This window comes from Rhinolophus ferrumequinum, chromosome 20, assembly GCF_004115265.2.
Source record: "Rhinolophus ferrumequinum isolate MPI-CBG mRhiFer1 chromosome 20, mRhiFer1_v1.p, whole genome shotgun sequence".
Taxonomy (NCBI): domain Eukaryota; kingdom Metazoa; phylum Chordata; class Mammalia; order Chiroptera; family Rhinolophidae; genus Rhinolophus; species Rhinolophus ferrumequinum.
The window spans coordinates 36,665,585-36,684,557 of NC_046303.1; the positions used below are offsets into that span (position 1 = coordinate 36,665,585).

The 18,973-nt window shown below is 36.1% G+C and overlaps 1 protein-coding gene across 1 annotated transcript in view; it reads right to left on the reverse strand.

The window, feature by feature from the left end:
- ZNF804B (zinc finger protein 804B) overlaps positions 1-3,531 on the reverse strand; it is a 454,444-nt gene extending 450,913 nt beyond the window's left edge. Inside the window, exon 1 of the mRNA XM_033088608.1 lies at positions 2,813-3,531. Coding sequence (XP_032944499.1) covers positions 2,813-2,920 — 108 coding nt within the window. The 5' untranslated portion in view covers positions 2,921-3,531. The remainder of the gene's footprint in view (positions 1-2,812) is intronic.
- Between the last annotated feature and the right edge of the window lie 15,442 nt (positions 3,532-18,973).

The window sequence follows — 18,973 nt, forward strand, 5'->3', positions numbered from 1 at the left end:
AAAGAAGAAGCTCATCATCACACCAAAAAGGAATTGTGGCTTTTCTCTTTTCTATAACAAAGTTACACAATAGTCTGGTTCAATAATTGTGTCTTGTGCTACTTTTCAACAGCTCTATTAAAACAGAAAAATATGTACTAAAATAGGAAGAAGGGACACTTAGAATAAAAGAATAAGAACCAAAGTTGAAGTATGCAGAACTTAGTAAAAGTGAGTTCAATCAACTAATGATATCCCAATCCATAGTCCCATATAAATTTGAGTCTCAATGAGTCAAACTAATTAAAGTCATTGATGTAGAGGTAACTTTGAAACTACTCTGTGCACTAAATTAAGAAAAAAAAAAGTATTGTGAGAGTTGCTATGGGTTTTAAGAAAAAATAAATGTATCATATAGATCTATGAGTTTAATATTTAAGCTGATAAAAAATCAATAAATTTATGTTAACCTGAAAGTAAGTATGGGATGTATATTACTGAGTATTAAAAAGAAGACATGTTTTTTAACCAGAGTTTTTAGTTTCAGGCTTCACAACTAACTAAACAAGAAGGCAAACAAACTCACCTAGACAAGGAAACTACTACTTAAATGCTCAAGGGTCTAAGGTCCAGAAAGTAGAGACCAATTCATTCTAGGGAGAAAAGACTAAGTGTTATGGGGTGTGAAGGAAATTCTGACTTATCTAGCAAGCTGCTCACGACAGAGAATGAATGAACATCAATTTTTCACATACTGTCCAGCTCATGTGAGAGACTATTCAAACCTTGAAAAAGTCATTCAAATTTCATAGTAAAATACAAAAGAAGACAAAATAAATCAAGTTTAGGAAATACATACACAGACTAATTTAGATATTTTTAAATGATGCAAATGTAATTTAACTTGAATGTGGAAATTTTTAGAGAGAACAATCCAGTGAATCAAAGTATAGCACCTAGATAAAAGTAAATGAATAAGTATTTTAGTAGAAACCAGCCCAATAGTGAATAAGAACAATGTCCTGTGAGTGTGAGAGCCATGAGGATTATGGGTTGTCTTCTCACGTCCACATTTACATGTCCAGTCCCTGTGGGTCAATCAGGCTCCTAGGAGAAGAGTAACCATAGTGGGGACGAAGGACACTTTTTGACCATGTGACAGAAATTTCCTCTGCAAACCCTTTAGATTTGGGAAGAGGAACACCATAATACAACCAACTTATACAGAACTAAACAATGTAGAAATGATGGAGTAATTAAACCTTTCCTTGTGAATTATTAAGGCACATGTGCTGTAATACACTATCCAATTCAGGTTTCCATAATCAAAGAGAGGGTTTTGGATGACAGCCACCAAGATTACTAAGGGTTGAAAACTGATATCTTGAGAAAGGTGGAACACTCTAGGTCTTCAAGACGAAATGAGCATAGAGAAGAATTTGTAAGATTTAAGTTTGCTTTAAGGAAGATTCTGATACTGTGAGTTGCTAAACATTAATGTGGTTTGCTGAGACCGCAAAAACTCCAATTCTGAGAATCTTTAAAAATAGGAAGGATTCAGACCAGCTGCTCAGAAAGACTGAATGTGGGATTTATTCAACTAAAACTCTGCAACAGCATTCAACCCTATAAATTCATTGTGAAGTGCCAATATGAACAGTATATAGTCCATTTTACACTTCTGATTTAATACTATATAGTACCTGGGAGGGGGGAATTAGGACGACCCACTTTTTAGAGTGTATAAAATCACGTGAGGCAATAGTTTGTCATAATTAGGAATTCTGGATATCTCTGGATACTTGGATTTTCTCATTTTAGATTTTTCCTGCAAATTACATATAGCACTTAAAGGTTTTTAGAATATATTAGTTTTGAATAACCCATGCTTATGAAGTATTAAACCATCATGATAAGTACCAATACATGAATAAAAATAAGGCAACTTAAGTTTTCCTTCTTTATGTCATAAAGACTTGAAATATCGGTTTTTACATTAAACTAGAAAACATATTCTTTATGTTTAGCCACTTAGTCATTACTAATAATCCAACACTTTTTTACTATATTATAACACATATATTTTTTTCTTGAAATACATTTGAGTCCTTAAAACATTCGTCTATATACAGTATGTATTAAGAAATAAATTGATAATAAAGTCATAGAGCCTGGTCAAAATTAGTTTAGAAAAAATACTTGAATAAATCAAGTGTAAACTAAACTGAATAGTTTACTAAATTAAATATCAATCACTCAAACTGCATATAAATACATTTGTACATACTACAACAAACTATCCAATTCATATTTCCACAGAGAACTCTGGCTTTCCTTGAAGAACGTTCACAGATAATCATTAGATTTCATCAAGTTTCGGTATCCAACACCTGTCCTTTTGCCAGTACCCTGATGCAAACTCTTTAAAGAGTTTATTTTCTTATAAAATATACAGTAACAGCAGATTATTAAACTAATCACAAAGCCTGGTTACAAAGTGCCACTCAAACTTTCTAATCAGCCCAAATCAGCAGATTCATAACTTGATATAGCACACAGGAGCTACCTTCACAGACCCCGACTTAACTGCATTCAGTAAATATTTGCATCCATAGCACTAACGACTGTGCTGAAAATACACATGTAAACACACATCTCTCACTGTGTAACAGTCTGCGAATAAACTGTATAAGTAGACAATATGCCTATAGGTAAGGTAGCTATCCACCACCTACTCAGTGTACCAGCACAATCTCTCTTTTTGTTTATATTGATTTTAAACGTGTGTGTGTGTGTGTGTGTGTGTGTGTGTGTGTGTGTGTACGCAGGTTACCGGAGAAGGAGATCCGTTCTTGCAGAGGGGACCTCTGAAGACTCCTTTAATGCCCCTGTAGTGCCCATTGCTGAGATGCCTCGAACTGATGACCAGGTAACAAGCCATGTGGGTCCCAGCTGGAAGTGCAGTCTCAACTCCTCACCAGGCGACCAGCCTTGGAAATGCGGGCTGGTTTCTCAGCGGCCACAGTGACTGCCGCCTCCCGAGAAGGAGCGGCCAGCAGTAAGCAGGGGACGGGGCGGGCGCGCGTCCCTGCTCCTCGCCCCGCGCGGGGCTCCTGCTGCTGGCAGCAGATGCTCTGACGGCGGCCGCAGCCACAGAGCACTCAGCGGACGCGGCGAGCCAGTCCACATGCTGCTCTCACGAAGTGGCTGCTCCACCGCTGGCCGGCGAGATTTATTTTTAAGGACAACTTGCTGGGTCCGCTAGGGAATCAGGAACTCCCCTCCCCTTTCCTCCCGCCCCCCGACTGCGCACCAAGTGCACGTCCCGGGCACCGTCAGGTGCGGGTCTCCACCGTCTGGCCCGGGGTGTCCGCGGGCTGGGCTGCGGGCTGCGGCGCCGAGGATTCAGCAGCAGCGGCAGCAACAGCAGCCGGTGCGGGGAGAGCGGCGGGGAGTCCTTGCGAGCGCCAAATCGCTGCCCGCGCTGCAGTGGCGGGGGGCGGGGGGCGGCGGAGGAGGCCACCCGCGGGCTGGCGGGGGGATAGGGAGTTGAGGGACGCGACTTGTGAGCCGGAGCTGTTAGCGCCGCTGCTCGGAGCCGTGGGCTCGGGGCCGCCTGGGAGCCGAGGGGCGCGCGGGGCGGCGGGGAGAGGAGGTGACGGCGGCCCCGGCCGCGGCGACCCGAGGCTCTCCGGGCTGCGCAAGGCGCCGCTCCCGCCTCCTGCCATCAGGCGCCCAGCCCGCTGCGCCCTGCGCCCAGGCTCTGGGCCAACTTTGCACGGTGTTTGGAGGCGGGGGCCCAGGACGACTGGGGAATTTCACAGTGCAGGAGGCAGCTGAAGGGGAGCGTTTCCTCTACTCTTTCGCTGCCTGCTCGCCCTCAGTCAGCATTTGTTCAGCGCCCGGGCTGACGGCGGCGTTGGCAGAAGCAACAGCTCCCCAGTCGGCTGTAAAGATGAGCTGTGCAGCCCCAAATAGGGCAGACAAATTAGATGCGCTATGGAGGAAGCACGTTTTAGATAGAAAACGTATGGAAGGAATAGAAACGAACATGCATACGCGTGTACGTACATGTATATCCATTTATAAAGATTCACTTACAAATCTTTCTTAGGCAGATTCATTTTGGTCTGTATAGGACGTTTGTGTCTTCACAACCCCCAAAATCACCCCTCAGCAGCGTTTTCTAACGAGCATTGTATCATTTACTGTAAATCAAGCCACCAGGGAGCTAGCTGAATTGAGAATATAAGACTTGGGCAGAAAGGTGCTCTGAAAAGAGAAGGATGCCCTTCCAGAGTCAGAAGACAGTATGCCCTCTCCTCCGCCCCGCAACTGACGTAGTGGGGTTCTGTGATTCCTCTCACCCCACTTCCCCTGGCTGTGCTGGGGAGAATATGAAGGGTCACCTCCTTTCCCTCTTTTGCCTTAGCACTGGAATTAATTGCAAGGTTAACGCTAGTGCTCTTAGTCCGCTCTCCACTTTTCTGCTCTCTGTCTCCCACAATACTCCATTTGCATCCTGGTTGACATTGAGAACTTCTCACATATGGGGGGGGGGGGGAAACGGTAAAAGAAAACAGGCAATTTAATTTTTCCTATTCAAGCAACTCATAAAACTCTTCAGCAAAAAAGATTCCAATTAACACAACTATTGTAACTACCCAATAAAGGCTTGACTTTTTGTTTACATTATTACAATAGCCTATATCCTTAATATTTTATTAAGAAACACATAGATGTATTTCTCATTTTAAAAGTTTTAGATAGTCTCTTGCAAGTGTTTTTAAAGTGTTTATTTACTAGAAAGGGTCTTAGTATATAAGTCAAAAATAGCAATTTCTTGCAACTTTGAACTGAAAATTACTGATACTGAGTGCAATGTCAACATTGTACAAATTCTTTAATTATTTTGTAACTCTCTGCTGGTAAGAACTTTTGAAATTAAAAAACAAAACACAGGGGGTAGTGGCAATAGATAACACATCCACCTTTTCCTTTCTATTAATACATGATATATTTGACGATGTTGTGTTTATTCAACTTAGAGCTGAAAACTGTTTCATGAAGCTGAGAGTAATATTATTCATGTGTAGACACTTGCTGTCGTCTATACAAAGAAAACAATGTACTTGCAAATAGTGAAATTTCAAAATCAGGTGCAGTCTTTGCCAAAAATGAGTAAAGGAGATAACGTAGCTCTGAATATAAGCACCATTTCACTCTTCATAAATGTTAGTAGCAAACAGCATGAAGGATCTAAGTGTAAGTATCTTTGGATGGACTAGAAAAATGAATGATGTCACATAATGTGAATAACAGTTCCAAGGATACTACTATGCCTTCTTCATTAAACAAGTATAATTCTTACTAATGATTATTTTTAAGAATCAGGTATACTTTTCTAAAATGAAAGGATCAATTTAAGTAATAAAAAGGTATAAAATTTAAATATACCATCCTATTATTTGTTTGTTCAAAGTATGTTAACTATCCTGACATTCTTCTTCATTTGACTATTATCCTGTGTGCATCTGAGTTTTCTCCTAGGAAACAATCCCTTAGTATAGTTATGTTTCAAAGACTATAGTGATTTTCCTAAATTTACTTAAAATTATTTACTTTTTGAGGTCATTCTCCTTCAGAAATAAATGGCCCCAATTCTGTTAATTCACCACATTTTAAATCAATTGTGGTTCTTCTTTTCTTTGCTTTCTAATTTTTTTGTCAACCATCTTAACATATCGAGGCAAAAATTGGCACACTTGTAGCTCTTAGCCAATTTTAAGAATTCTTGTTTTGTTTTGTTTTGTTTATGTTTTTAAAGGGTGACTCCCTTCTTTTCCTTGCCAGGTTGTGATTGACATCTACTAATGTGATGTCATCATATTCAATGACTCCCTATCACTGCTGCCTGCACTGTAGATTTGGTTTCTCAATCGAAAGAAAGAAATGTGAGTTTTACTAATAATTTGCAGAGTTGCTATCAACACAAAGTTGCTCAATTATAGTAATTTCTCTCTTTACTAAAGGAGATACTTTCTTCCCACCTCCAACAATAAAAAAAAAATTTTCAGAGAAAGTGAAAGGAAAGTAAAATAATTTAAAATAAGCCTATATTAAATGAGTTTTAGATGCTGGTCAGATTCTATTAGAGCAAACATGAAAAGCAAACATCATGTGCGATTTTACAAGGTCCATTTATTTAAAGCAATATTTGATCTGATGAGTTTTCATTCCATGGAAGGGGATGTGAATGGCAAAGGGCATGGATTTCAGCATATAACCAATTTGATGTCTCACATATTTCCAGATTCATGGCAGTGTGATAGACAATTAATGGAGTGAGAAATTCTCTCTTCCATTACCTTTATCAATACATCCCCAATCAACCCCCTTATTTCCATATCCATTGCCCGCCTCGGGTCAAACTACCACCACCTCTTGCTTGGACCATTAAAATATCCTCCTAATTAATCTTCCTGCTTCCAATGTCACCTCCATACACAATTTATTCTCTATATCCAATAGCCAGAGTGATATTTTTTGAACATAGCTCATATCCTAATACTTCCCTATTAAACCATCAAATGGTTTTATATCACACTCAGAATAAAACCCAAACTATACGTTGTTTTTAAAAAGCCCTACATGCTCCATTCCCTGCCCACCTTCTTTTACTGCACCCGCCTCTCCTTCCACCCCTCATGGTGTTCTTCAGGCACTCAGCTGGTCTCCACTTGAGAGCGTCTGTTCCAGCTGTTCCTTCTACTGGAATTGCTCTTATCGGAGCCTTGCAAGGGAAACATTTTGGTCACATTTAAAGTCTGTCTGTTACCCACAGGGACTTTTTTTTTTTTTAAGTAAATTAATAGATTTTATTTTTTAGAGAAGTTGTAAGTTTATCACAAAATTAAACAGAAAGTATAGAGAGTTCCCATATACTCATCATCCCTATCCCCCAACACTCAAGTTTTCCCTATTAGGAAGGTCTTGTTTTTGTGTAGTACATTTGTTACAATTGATGAATCAATATTGATACAATGTTTACATGAGGGTTTACTTTTTGTGTGGTATATTCTATGGATTTTGACAAATGTATAACGACATGTATCCACCATTACAGTATCATACAGCATAGTTTCACTTCTCTAAAAATCACCCGTGCCCCACCTATCTATCTCTTCTGAATCCCTGGCCACCACTGATCTTTTTACTGTCTCCCTATTTTTACCTCTTCAAGAATATCATATAGTTAGAATTATACAGTATACAGCCTTTTAAGATTGGCTTCTTTCATTTAACAATATGCATTTTAAGTTTCCTCCATGTCTCTTAATGGCGAGATATTTCATTTATTTTTACTACTGGAATAGTGAAGTATTATAATAGTATTCCACTGTGTTATGGGTTTAATTGTGCCCCCTCTCCCCCAAAAATGCTGAAGTCCTGACTCCCTGTGAATGTGATCATATTTGGGAAGACGGTCTTTGCAGATGATCAAGTTGAGGTCATGAGGAAGGACCCTAACACAATATGACGGTGTCCTTATAAAAATGGGAAATTTGGACACGGAGACAGAGGGCCCTGTGGCTCTTCAAGAATTATGCTGCCACAAGCCAAGGAAGGCAAAAGATTACCAGCACACCTCCAGCTAGGATAGAGACATAGAACAGATTCTCCCTCACAGCCCTCAGAAGGAACCAATCTTGTCTGTACCTTGATTTCAGACTTCTAGCCTCCAGAGCGGTGTGACTATTCATTTCTGTTGTTGAAGCCACCCAATTTGTAGTACTTTGTTACAGCAGCTGTAGGAAACTAATGCACATTGTCTGGATGTACCACAGTTTGTTTACCTATTCATCTATTGAAGGACATCTTGGTTGCTTCCAACTTTTGGCTGTTATGTATAAAGCAGCTATAAACTTTCATGAATAGGTTTTTGTGGGCACATATGTTTGCAACACATTAGAATAAATGCCAAGAATGCACCTGCTGTATCTTATGATTAGTTCTGTAAGAAACTGTCAAAGTGTCTTCCAGAGTGGATGCACCATCAAGCATTCCCACCAAAAATGGACGATGGTTTATATTGCCATATCCTCACCAGCATTTGGTGTTGGGAGTATTTTGGATGTTAGCCATTTTAATAGGTAGTAGTAATATCTCATATATCTCCAAACAGAGCTATTAATTCTTATGTTTGCCTCTAATTATTACCTGATTCTAACTCAAACTACACCAGAGGGACTGGCCAGCCCATGGCTAGGTCATGCTCACTAAAAGGCACAAATGAGACATCTGTGTGTTACCATGTGCCTGACTCCATGTTGCTCCAGCTGCATGGACCCATTTACCAATTCCTCTTTCTTCTAGGTTTTAACTGTCAGTGAAATTTTTTACTCAGGGTAGCTACTGTTTCAGACCAGTTTCTTATAGTCATAGTTTACCTGCACAGGCATAGGAAACCATGATAAACAGATGAAGATCTTTAATACTTCCACCGTGGTAAGTCTGAAAGTAAATACAAACTTCCAGATGTGAATAAAGAGAGAGGAGGGAGGGAAGGAAGGAAGGAGAGAGAAAGAGAGAGAGAGAGAAAAGAAAAAAAGAGAAGAGGAGAGGAGAAGAGAGGAGAGGAGAGGAGAGGAGAGAAAAGAAGAAAAAAGAGAAGTAAAAAGGGAGAGAGCATGAGACAGTTTCCTTTTTTTAGCTTCATCTTTAAAATCCTTAAGATAGTGGTGCTTCCCCCTGAAATGAACCTTACAGAGAAAAACAGTGGATTGAGAGTGACTAAAGGGCCCTGTGGCTCTTCAAGCAAAAGGCATACTGTGTTGAGTATTGCTTCCAAACAGATCAAATAACAAAGACAGGGATGATGATTTCATCAAGGTCAAGAAAACAATTTAGGATAAGTTTCCCTCAGACTTAGATTCAATAACTAATTTTGCAAAAAGGTATCAGTAAGTCAGACAGCTACATTTATACTGTGAACTATGAGACTACTGGGCAAATGATAAGAAATCAAACGAACCTCACAGATTTATTTCTAAAGTATTTTCCAAGATATGACTTCAAGCAAAAATAAAAAGTTGCAGTTCAGTGGTTTGGATTAATTAACCTGCCCCACAGAGAAACTATTGATACTGATTGCTGTTGCCTTGTGTTATCAAGAAAAAGATATAGCATTCCCACAATAACTCGGAGATATATAACCAATCGAACAAGATCTATCCATAAATTTCCAATTGTAGAGCACCCAATCCCATTCCATTCTCCTCCCTCTCCTCAGGAAGAGCTTCCAAAACACAGGAGGTGAGGCAAGATTTCAGACATCAAAATCAAAGAAACAGCAGCCCCTGCCATTTACATAGCATTTCAGTGTTCTCATTTCACTGTTTCTAAAGCTATGGTGCCACTTTGACAAAACTGTGGAGAGAGAAGAGAGACTTGCTACCAACAAATGTCAAGAAATGTGGCTACCATCAGGTCTTTGGGTTCTCAGAATCCAGTCGGAGTCTGGAAGGATGGCAGTGTAATTCACTGTAGCTGAGACTCTCTTCTGTTTCTCCTGGCATTTGCCATTGTTACTTTCAAGGACAGGGACCATTCATTTAAACACAAAGTACCTTTTCCAAACCTTACTCCTTCTGATTTCCAGGTGTCATATTTTTAAAATACAACTTTATTGTATATAGTCTACAAATTTAAAATGAATCTTAGTATACTTCAAATATTATAAAATCTGTTCTCATCACTTTGGAAATGACACAAGACATATAGGTTCTTAAGACCAGAAGACAGAAAATCTCCTTTTTTTCTCTTCCTCTCAATCCCACTCTGCATATCGAGAAAAAGAAACAATACCAAAAACCCACGATCAGCATACACTGGGGGAAGGATGGATAGGAAATATTTATGAAGTTCCATCCATATGCCAGGTACTTCATATTCCTTATGCCATTTCATCTCTGCAAAAATTGCTTTCATGCAGGTAATGAAACTCAGAGAATTTAAAGACTACTACTGTGTTTCCCTGAAAATAAGACCTGGCTGGACAATCAGCTTTAATAAGTCTTTTGGAGCAAAAATTAATATAAGACCCAGTATTATATTATATTATTATATCATGCCCAGTATTATATTATTTATATTGTGTTATGTTATGTTATGTTATGTTATGTTATGTTATGTTATGTTATGTTATGTTATGTTATGTTATGGAACTGGTCTTATAGTAAAATAAGACTGGGTCTTACATTAATTTTTGCTCCAAAAGATGCATTAGAGCTGATTGTCTGGCTAGGTCTTATTTTCGGGAAAACACAATAGATCCAAGGTCACGGAATAAACTGGTAGGGCTAGAATTCATGCACATGTGACTCAAGGCCTGGACTCTTCACACCATGTCGTCTTTTATCCTAAATCATTCAGCCTTTTTGGGTGATCAAAGGATAAGCCACAGGGGCTTCTGCTTTTATCAAGCTTAAAATCCCCTGGAGGACAAAGAGCAAATATGGATATTTTTACTAAATTAGAGACATGAGAACCAAATGTAATGCATGATTCTAACTAGGATGCTAGGTTTCTAAAAACTGATAAAAGATACTTAGGGATAATTAGAGAAATTTGAATCGGAATAATATTAGATGATATAGTTATATCAAGTTACAATATCTTGGGTGGTACCAAGGTTATGCAGGTAAATGTTTTTAGGAGATGGCTGCTGAATTATTTAGGGGTGAAATATCAAAATCTCTGTAAATTATTTTCAAATGGTTCAGAAGAAAAATGTGTGTATGTGTGTTTGTATGTGAATATATATATATACATATATATATATGTATATATATATATATGTGGGGGAGCAAATGGTATAAAATATTTATAATCACTGAATCTAGATTCGGATAAGTTATATAAGACTACTTAGTATATTTTTTTCTGTTGATAGGGGAAAATATGTCGTTATGTAATGTAGCTTGCAGTTGCAACAGCACTGACATATTTTCTTAAAAAAAAAAAAAATTGCAAGAGTTCTAGTCAAAATCAACATCAACATCACCTGACCAGTAGGAATACCATACAAGTCTCACACTTGATAATTTCTTTTTTTTTTTTAACTTTAAGATAGTATAGAATAAAGAATAATTCATATGTTTTTGCAGAGGTCTGAAGTTTTGGGATTAAAGATAACTTATAATTTTAACACAAAGGAGTCTTTGGTTACAGTATTTGGTTATAGACAGGACACCACATAATTTGCAAGGCCCAATGTAAAATGAAAAGGAGGGACCACTTGTTCAAATATTATTAAGAATTCCAGGAAAATAACACCAGAACATGAAAGCAAGTGTGGGTCCCTTCACAGTGGGGAACCCTATGCAACCACAGAGGTCACGTGCTTTTGAAGCCTACTCTTATTACAAGTAAAAATGCTGAATATATGATGGCTTTCTTCCCAAAATTATAAAAAAATCCATAGCCACTCAATCAGAATAAAGGGTGTACTGAACCACTATACCTGGGTCTAGAACCATAGTTGAAATAAATGAGCTCTACAATGCATTAATTCCATATATAAGTTACATAATTTTATTAATACTATTGTGCATCAATAGTATTTATTATATTTTGTATTCCAAATATAAACTCATATATTAATCGTTCATATCACATAACCCAGGGCTCTTATATTTTATATTATATGGAAGATACATAAAAACAATTATGCCATCGGCCACATAAAAAGTCCTATATGAATTAAAAAATGGATCTGGTCTTCTCAAAAGTGTCCATCCTTTCAGAGGAAATGAAACTGAGAATGTAATCTAGCAATTTAATAATAATATTTCAGAAAACACGAGTTTTTATTGTTTCACATTTTCAGTTATTTATAGATGAATTGTTTTGTAATGGTTACATCTGCGCTGTCAAATTGTACTGAACTACTTATTTGCCTTGTGACCTTGTGCAGTTTCTCGAAAGAACTGGAACTGTAAGCCTTTTTCCTAGAAAACTCACATATGGAGTAAATAAATCAAATTAATAAACACTGGCTAATAAGTTTATCTTATTAACATTTCACATACTTGTTTTATGTTACAAAATTTCAATGAATTGGGTTTTTTTGTTGTTGAAATGCTTATCCTATAAAACATTGTTTTATTAGGATAATTTTTATCTCCTTCTACCTATGCAACTATTTCTTTAGTCATCATTAATCACGTTTCATGCAAATCAACTGCACAGGAAAATTGCCAGCACAAAAAGGTTTTAATGAAAATTTAAGTCTTTACTTTTTCATAAAATTCTTTCATTATGAATTATACCATATTGGTTATAAGGCATAATATCTAATTAACTTCAGATATAAATATAGTTCCATTCCTCCAAAAAAAAAAAAAAGGATTCATTTCCTGACTTCTTGCAATAACGAACATTTCATTATAACCCTTGAGCTTTGTAAGACATTGTATTTAATCTTCTTGAAGGTTTCTAGAGATCCATATTAAAAGAAATGTAGAGTGCAAGACCAATGCCGTTATCAGAAATGATGGGCATACATCTAGTGATATTTCAAGTAAGGCAAAATCCCTTCAATATATATGAATATTTGAATTTAAAAATAAAGAAGAACCCTTCATGCAGTACTTTCTATTTTAAGAAATATATAATCACATATTTCTTAGTTCTCACTAAAAATATTTGTTTTTCAAAAAATAAAAACAAGCTCATGGATATAGAGAACAGACTGGTGGTTGCCAGAGACAGAGGGTAGGAGGGGAGGGAAAAAAGGATGAAGGGAATCAAAAGGTACAGATTTCCAGTTATAAAATGAATAGTCATGGGGATGTAATGTACAGCATGGTGACTATGGTTAATAATACTATATAGCACATTTGAAAGTAGCTAGGAGAGTAGATCTAAAAGTTCTCATCACAAGAAAAAAATTTCTAACTATGTGTGGCGATTGACATATACTGGACGTATTGTGGTGATCATTTTGCAATATATAAATATTGAATCATTATGTTCTACACCTGAAACTAATGTAATATTATGTCAATTATGCCTTTTGAATTAAGCACATTTTAAAACATCGATAATCAAAACAGTATACTGCTAAAACAAAGATAAATACGAAGAGAGCTAGAACATAGTGTAAATGTCTGAAAGAAACCTGATAACAAAAAATTTTATTTGACAACATATGGAAGGAACAGAGAAAAGAATGTTAATTAATAAATGACAATAATTAATTGGCAATTTGTGGAAAAATTAACTTAGATACACATCTCACACACCCTATATCAATCTAAGTTCCTGATGGATTGTTGAATTAAGTAATAACAAATCACAGAAAATTAATTAAATACAGATCACCAGAAGGATGACCTATCTGTAATATATACAGCTTATTCAAATCAATACCCCAACAAATAAATGGACAATGATAATAAATAATTTACATTAAAATAAACCCATTTAGAAGCTCATATAAACTTCAATTTTAATATAGAAGAAATGCAATTAAATTAACCTTGAGGTTACATTTTATTTTCTTTATACTGAAATAAACTAATGTAATATCAAAACACAAGAATAATAACTTTGGGGTCAAATTGGCTTACTCTGATGAGACTGTTTACATATTTCTTGTAAAAGGAAAACTACAACCCACATGAGAAATAGTAGATTTATTCTTACCATTTCTCTGAATTCCCACATTTCTGGGAAATTTATATAAGGAAATAATTTAACTTTGAAAACGTATATGTAGAAAACAGTTTATCATAGTAACATAATAAATAAGTAGAAGAATATATAAGGTTTAATGATGAAAGAATACTAAAATTAATAATTTTATATCCATTGCAGCCTTAACAACCTCCCTTAAGACATCTTAGGAAAACTAGCAACATGATTATAATGGTCATGTGGAAGAATAAATGTGGGGAAATCTCTAGAAAATGTTGGTAAATATTAATACTGATTGTAAATATCTGAATATAATCTTGCTTGAAAAGCATCAAGAATATCCTCACTGTTTAAAGTTTGAGAAACGTAATTTAACAATATCTTTCAAAACTTTAAAAACAAGAGTACTACTTAACATAAAATTGTAATAACTTTTTAAAGACCCTATAGTATATAACAGCTCGAAAACAATAGTTCATTTTTCAGTCAGCTACCCCCTGAGACAGAAGTTCCTGGTCCAGTCACTTGGTACCTAAGAGGCACAGGTTTCTTCTGTCCTCCAGACCTCTCCCTCTGCTGCCTGCAGAGGATAAAGGGGATAAAAGGGATAAATAGGAGCTGGAAGAATTAGATCTGCTTGTTACTAACCTAAGCCCAGAGACAGCACAAGAGTTACACTCTTCTATTCCATTGACTAGAACTCAGTCACACGGCCACATACAACTGCAAGTGTGGCTGGGAATTGAGCTTCCTGGTGCCCAGGAATCAGATAACAGAGATTTTGATAGACAACTAGCAGTCTCTGCCACAACATACACATTCCATGATCCAGCAACGATGAATATCTTTGAGAATTAATCCCATTTATAAAGATGTCTAACAAAATATGTTCATTAACACTGTTCATTTTAATGAAAATAATCTTCAATGATAACTTATAGTAAATCAAAACAATGATGCACTATAAACACATACATAATATATAGAATGACACATTAAAAACAATTTAAAATAAAAATTGTAACATAATATTAACTAAAAAAGATTTTAAAATCGAGGTATAGAATATAGTATGACTCAAGTTTTGTTATAATCAAAACAATAAATAAATGTAGATGTAGTGACATGTCATATATACATATAGACATAATTACATGAGAAAAATAAGAATGTATGTGCCCTAAAATTGGTTACTTTTTGTGTGTGTGGTAGAATTCAGGTGATTTTCTTTTTTGTTTACTTGTATTTTCTATAGTGATTAAGCATTCCCTAAATAGTTAAAATGAAAAAAAAAAATAGTGAATTTAAAAAGTACGTTAAAATATTGAAAAGGTTTTTTTTATGTTAAGATTAAGCACAGTAATTATACAGTACATCATTATAAATATGTGTTTTTACATACACATGTATATATACAAACATATATACACAGATTATAAAGACATTTGTATAAATGTATGCATACGTTTTTATAAGTTTTTGATATTATGACTAATTTTCCAGTATTTTTAAACATTACATTATTTTATCTATTTTTAATGGGTTGGGGTCTTTCAATGAGAAAAAGACATCATTTTATTTCAAACTGTAATTTGCTCTAAAAGCCATAGAAGGACTACAGAGTTATTCTGAGGGACAAACTCACTTTTTTTCTTTAAATTCAATTGGGAAAATACTTTCATAGTTTGCTTTTGTTGTGAAAGTTAAGAAAACTAGAGTCTGCTTCTATAGACTGTAATGGTTTGAATGATGGCCTCCTCAAAAGATATGCCCACACCTTAATTCCCAGAATTCGGGAATATCACCTTATTTGGAAAAAGTGTCTCTGCAGATGTAGTTAAGGATCTTGAGATGAAACCATCCTGGATTACCCAGGTAATCCAATGGCCAGTGTTCTTATAAGAAACAGAAGAGAAGACACAGAGAACAGAAGGCCACGAGAAGGAGGCAGAGATTAGAGTGATGCAGCCACAAATCAAGGAAAATCCAGGAATGCCTGGAACCACCAGACGCTGGAAGAAGCAAGGAAAGGAATCTCCCCGAGAGCCTGGGAGGAAGCATGGATGGCCTCGATGACACCCTAATTTCAGTCTGGCCTTGAGAACTGTGAGAGAAAACATGTCTGTTGTTTCACACTGAACAGTTCATGGTAAATTTTTCCAGCAGCCATGGGAAGCTAATGCAGAATGGTTATAGAAAATGAAATAAGTACTCTGTGTAATAAAGTAGTAAAAATATAGAATGTTTTCCTGATCACGTGAAAACATGCTTGGGGGCCTCTGAAGAATGAGAAAAAGAAGCTACTGGAAAACAATGTCCAGGGAGAAAATAATATGGCATAAATTGATAAACAGGACTGAGGTGCGTATGGCCAAGAAGATACCCAACTAAATAAGTTAGTTTTTCTCTGATGTGTTGTGCTGCTCTGACTTAATCTCCATTCTTTTTTTTTTGGGGGGGGGGAGGGGAGTAAACGTGGGCTTCTTAAAATTTTTAATTAAATTTATTGGGGTGACATTGGTTAGTAAAATTATATAGGTTTCAAGTGTACAATTCTATAATACCTCATTTCTATATTGCAGTGTTAATCTCTATTCTCGACACACACACCCCATTCTTCAGTAAAAGTTTCTTATTAAAAGAACGGTGCTTTAGGGATTGAATGAGCAGGGTTTGCATTCCATGCCTGTTGAGAAACAGGATGGGGAAGAAAGAAAGCAAAGAGAAAGCAGTGCAGGGAAAAAACAAAGAAGAAATCCAGAGTTCAGCAGCAGCATGAGAACAGTAATGAGTAGTGAACAGGAAAAAAACAAAACCCTGAAAACCTTCAGGGATTTGGAGGAGGCTGGGAAAATTTCATATAGTACATGGGACGGAGCTCCAGTGAGTGCCTGTGGGGAGTAAAGGAAAAATGACTACAGAGACTGCTAAAGGCCAAAAATTACAGAAGCACCACACAAATAGAGGTTTGGATTACAGGGGGAGACGTCAGGTTTAGCCACACCTCAATTCCAAGTTTCTTTTAAAATCAGCCACCTAAGGCCACAACCTTAACCTTCCTTTTTCTTTCTCTTCTTCCTCCATCTCTTCCATGCTATGATACAGATTTTTTTTTTTTAACTCAAATTAAATAGAGTCAACACCAATGAATTCTTACCCCACGCCAGCGTTGTTACTGTGAATAAACTATCAAAACATACAGAGCATGAGAATTCAAAGGGAGGAAAAATAGTAAATCAAGGCGGCAGTCTTTAAAACATCAATGATGGGAGAAAGATGACAAAGGAAAAGAGAAGCGAGCAGAAAAGAGCAGTAAAGTAATAGAAGCTGTGGAAATGTATAGAGGAGTGAAAAAGTAGGAAGATACAGTAACAGAAATGTGGCAAAAATCACATCAACATTGAGGTGAGGAAAAATTGTAAGAGATGAGGGAAAGAGTTGAGCAGGAAAAGGAAGTAGAAGTGGAGAAGGAAGAAAGCTTTGAATACAGAACACCATATCATCATAATATTAAACATGAATATTTTTAGAGCCTATATAAAATCATTTTAACTTTCTGGCTTTTAATGAGAAGTGTAGTTAATTTAAATTTTAATTTAAACAACACTTGCCAAAGATCATAAAATTTTAGGCTCAGTCAGGATTTATTGCACTCTAGGAGAAGTTAGGTACTTTGGAAACGCATTAATTCCCTTATGACATTTGTCTTTTGCCACAGAACCAGTTGTTTGCTAAATGACGCCACGACCTAAACGAGACATTTATTCCTCAAAGTGAATATTCACTCTTAGGGAGCATCTTTCATATTAAGAGGCTCTAGTGCAGTTTTGTGGACAAAGGCTGATAATGAAACAGCACTTGACTGCTTCTACTTTGAATAAATTGTTAGCCTTTTCTAATTTCAACATTAATTTTGTTATTTATGTGAATTAATATAAATTCTGAAAAACAAACTATTCCATGCTATGCAATTTGAAAAATGTAACTTTGGAAAACGTATAGTCATCCATTTTAGTTTTATAGGAAAGAAGTTCTTTTCAAAAAGATGAGATGCAAAGGTGATGAATATGTAATAATGTTTTCATACACTCGCCAATTTAATGTGTTTGCATAAATATTTAATACATCAATCTTTTCAAGAAGAACATGCTCTGCATTTCAATGTGTCTTTTCTTTTTCATTAGATTGGCCTATTTTCTAAAGTCCTCAGAGAAAATTTTATTATTTGGTGGACAATTCCAAGACACTGATCAAATCTCCTTATTTTGTGAGTATACAACAAAATGCAATTTTTATTTAGACTCTATGCAAAATCATCATTATATATGTATATGTAATTTATAAGAGTAAAATCTGCTTTTGTTGACTTGTATTATAAAACGTATGAAAGCATAATTTGAATTACATATTTAGAATGAAGTAAATGTATTGAGATTATTTTAAATTTCAGCCCAAAGTAGGAAGGTTTTTGATAAATGCCAACACCACAATTTTGTCCAAGTTTGACGTGTATGTATAAAACACATGAACTTTTAAAATAAAATTTAGTTTAGCTCCATTCAAATTGTTATTTTTTTAAGGTTCTGTTTTGCTAAATACAATTCCTCATTAAACTAATCTCCTAAATCCCAAATTAAATAGTTTTTCCCATATGCCTTCTCAGGACACATATAGATACCTGATCACTCCATAGACAGGTCTTCTCAACAACACCCTGCATCTGTTAGTTTATTACTTTACATGTGCTTTTTGAGATTATGTGTATGTATATATACAAATAGTATCTTATAGTTCACACTATTATATTAGTTTCAGTGATTCAATTTATGTACCTTACGATGTGATCACCACACTAAGTCTAGTACTCGTCTGTCACTGCACAAAGTTATTCAGCCATTACTGACTATGTTCCCGGTGCTGTACCTTGCATCCCCATGACTTACTTATTTTGTAACTGAAATTTTGTACCTCTTATTCCTCTTAACCTTTTTCACTCATCTCCCTACCCGTCTCCCCCACTCCTGGCAACAATCAGTTTTTCCTCTTCATACATATATGTGCTTGCTGCTTTATAAAACTATCCACTTTATCCCCCACTATTGCAATTCCTGTTTCATGTTTCTCCATACATCTTTTTTTGGGGTATATAATTTTGAAACAATACTCAAAATGCGTAGAACAAAACTACGCATGCAGACCAGATGTCAACTACTGAGAATCCGTCCAAGTCTTAAGCTTAAAGAGACAGCCCGCTCTCAGCTTTCAACTTTGCTGCAAGTTCCTGAAGGTCAAA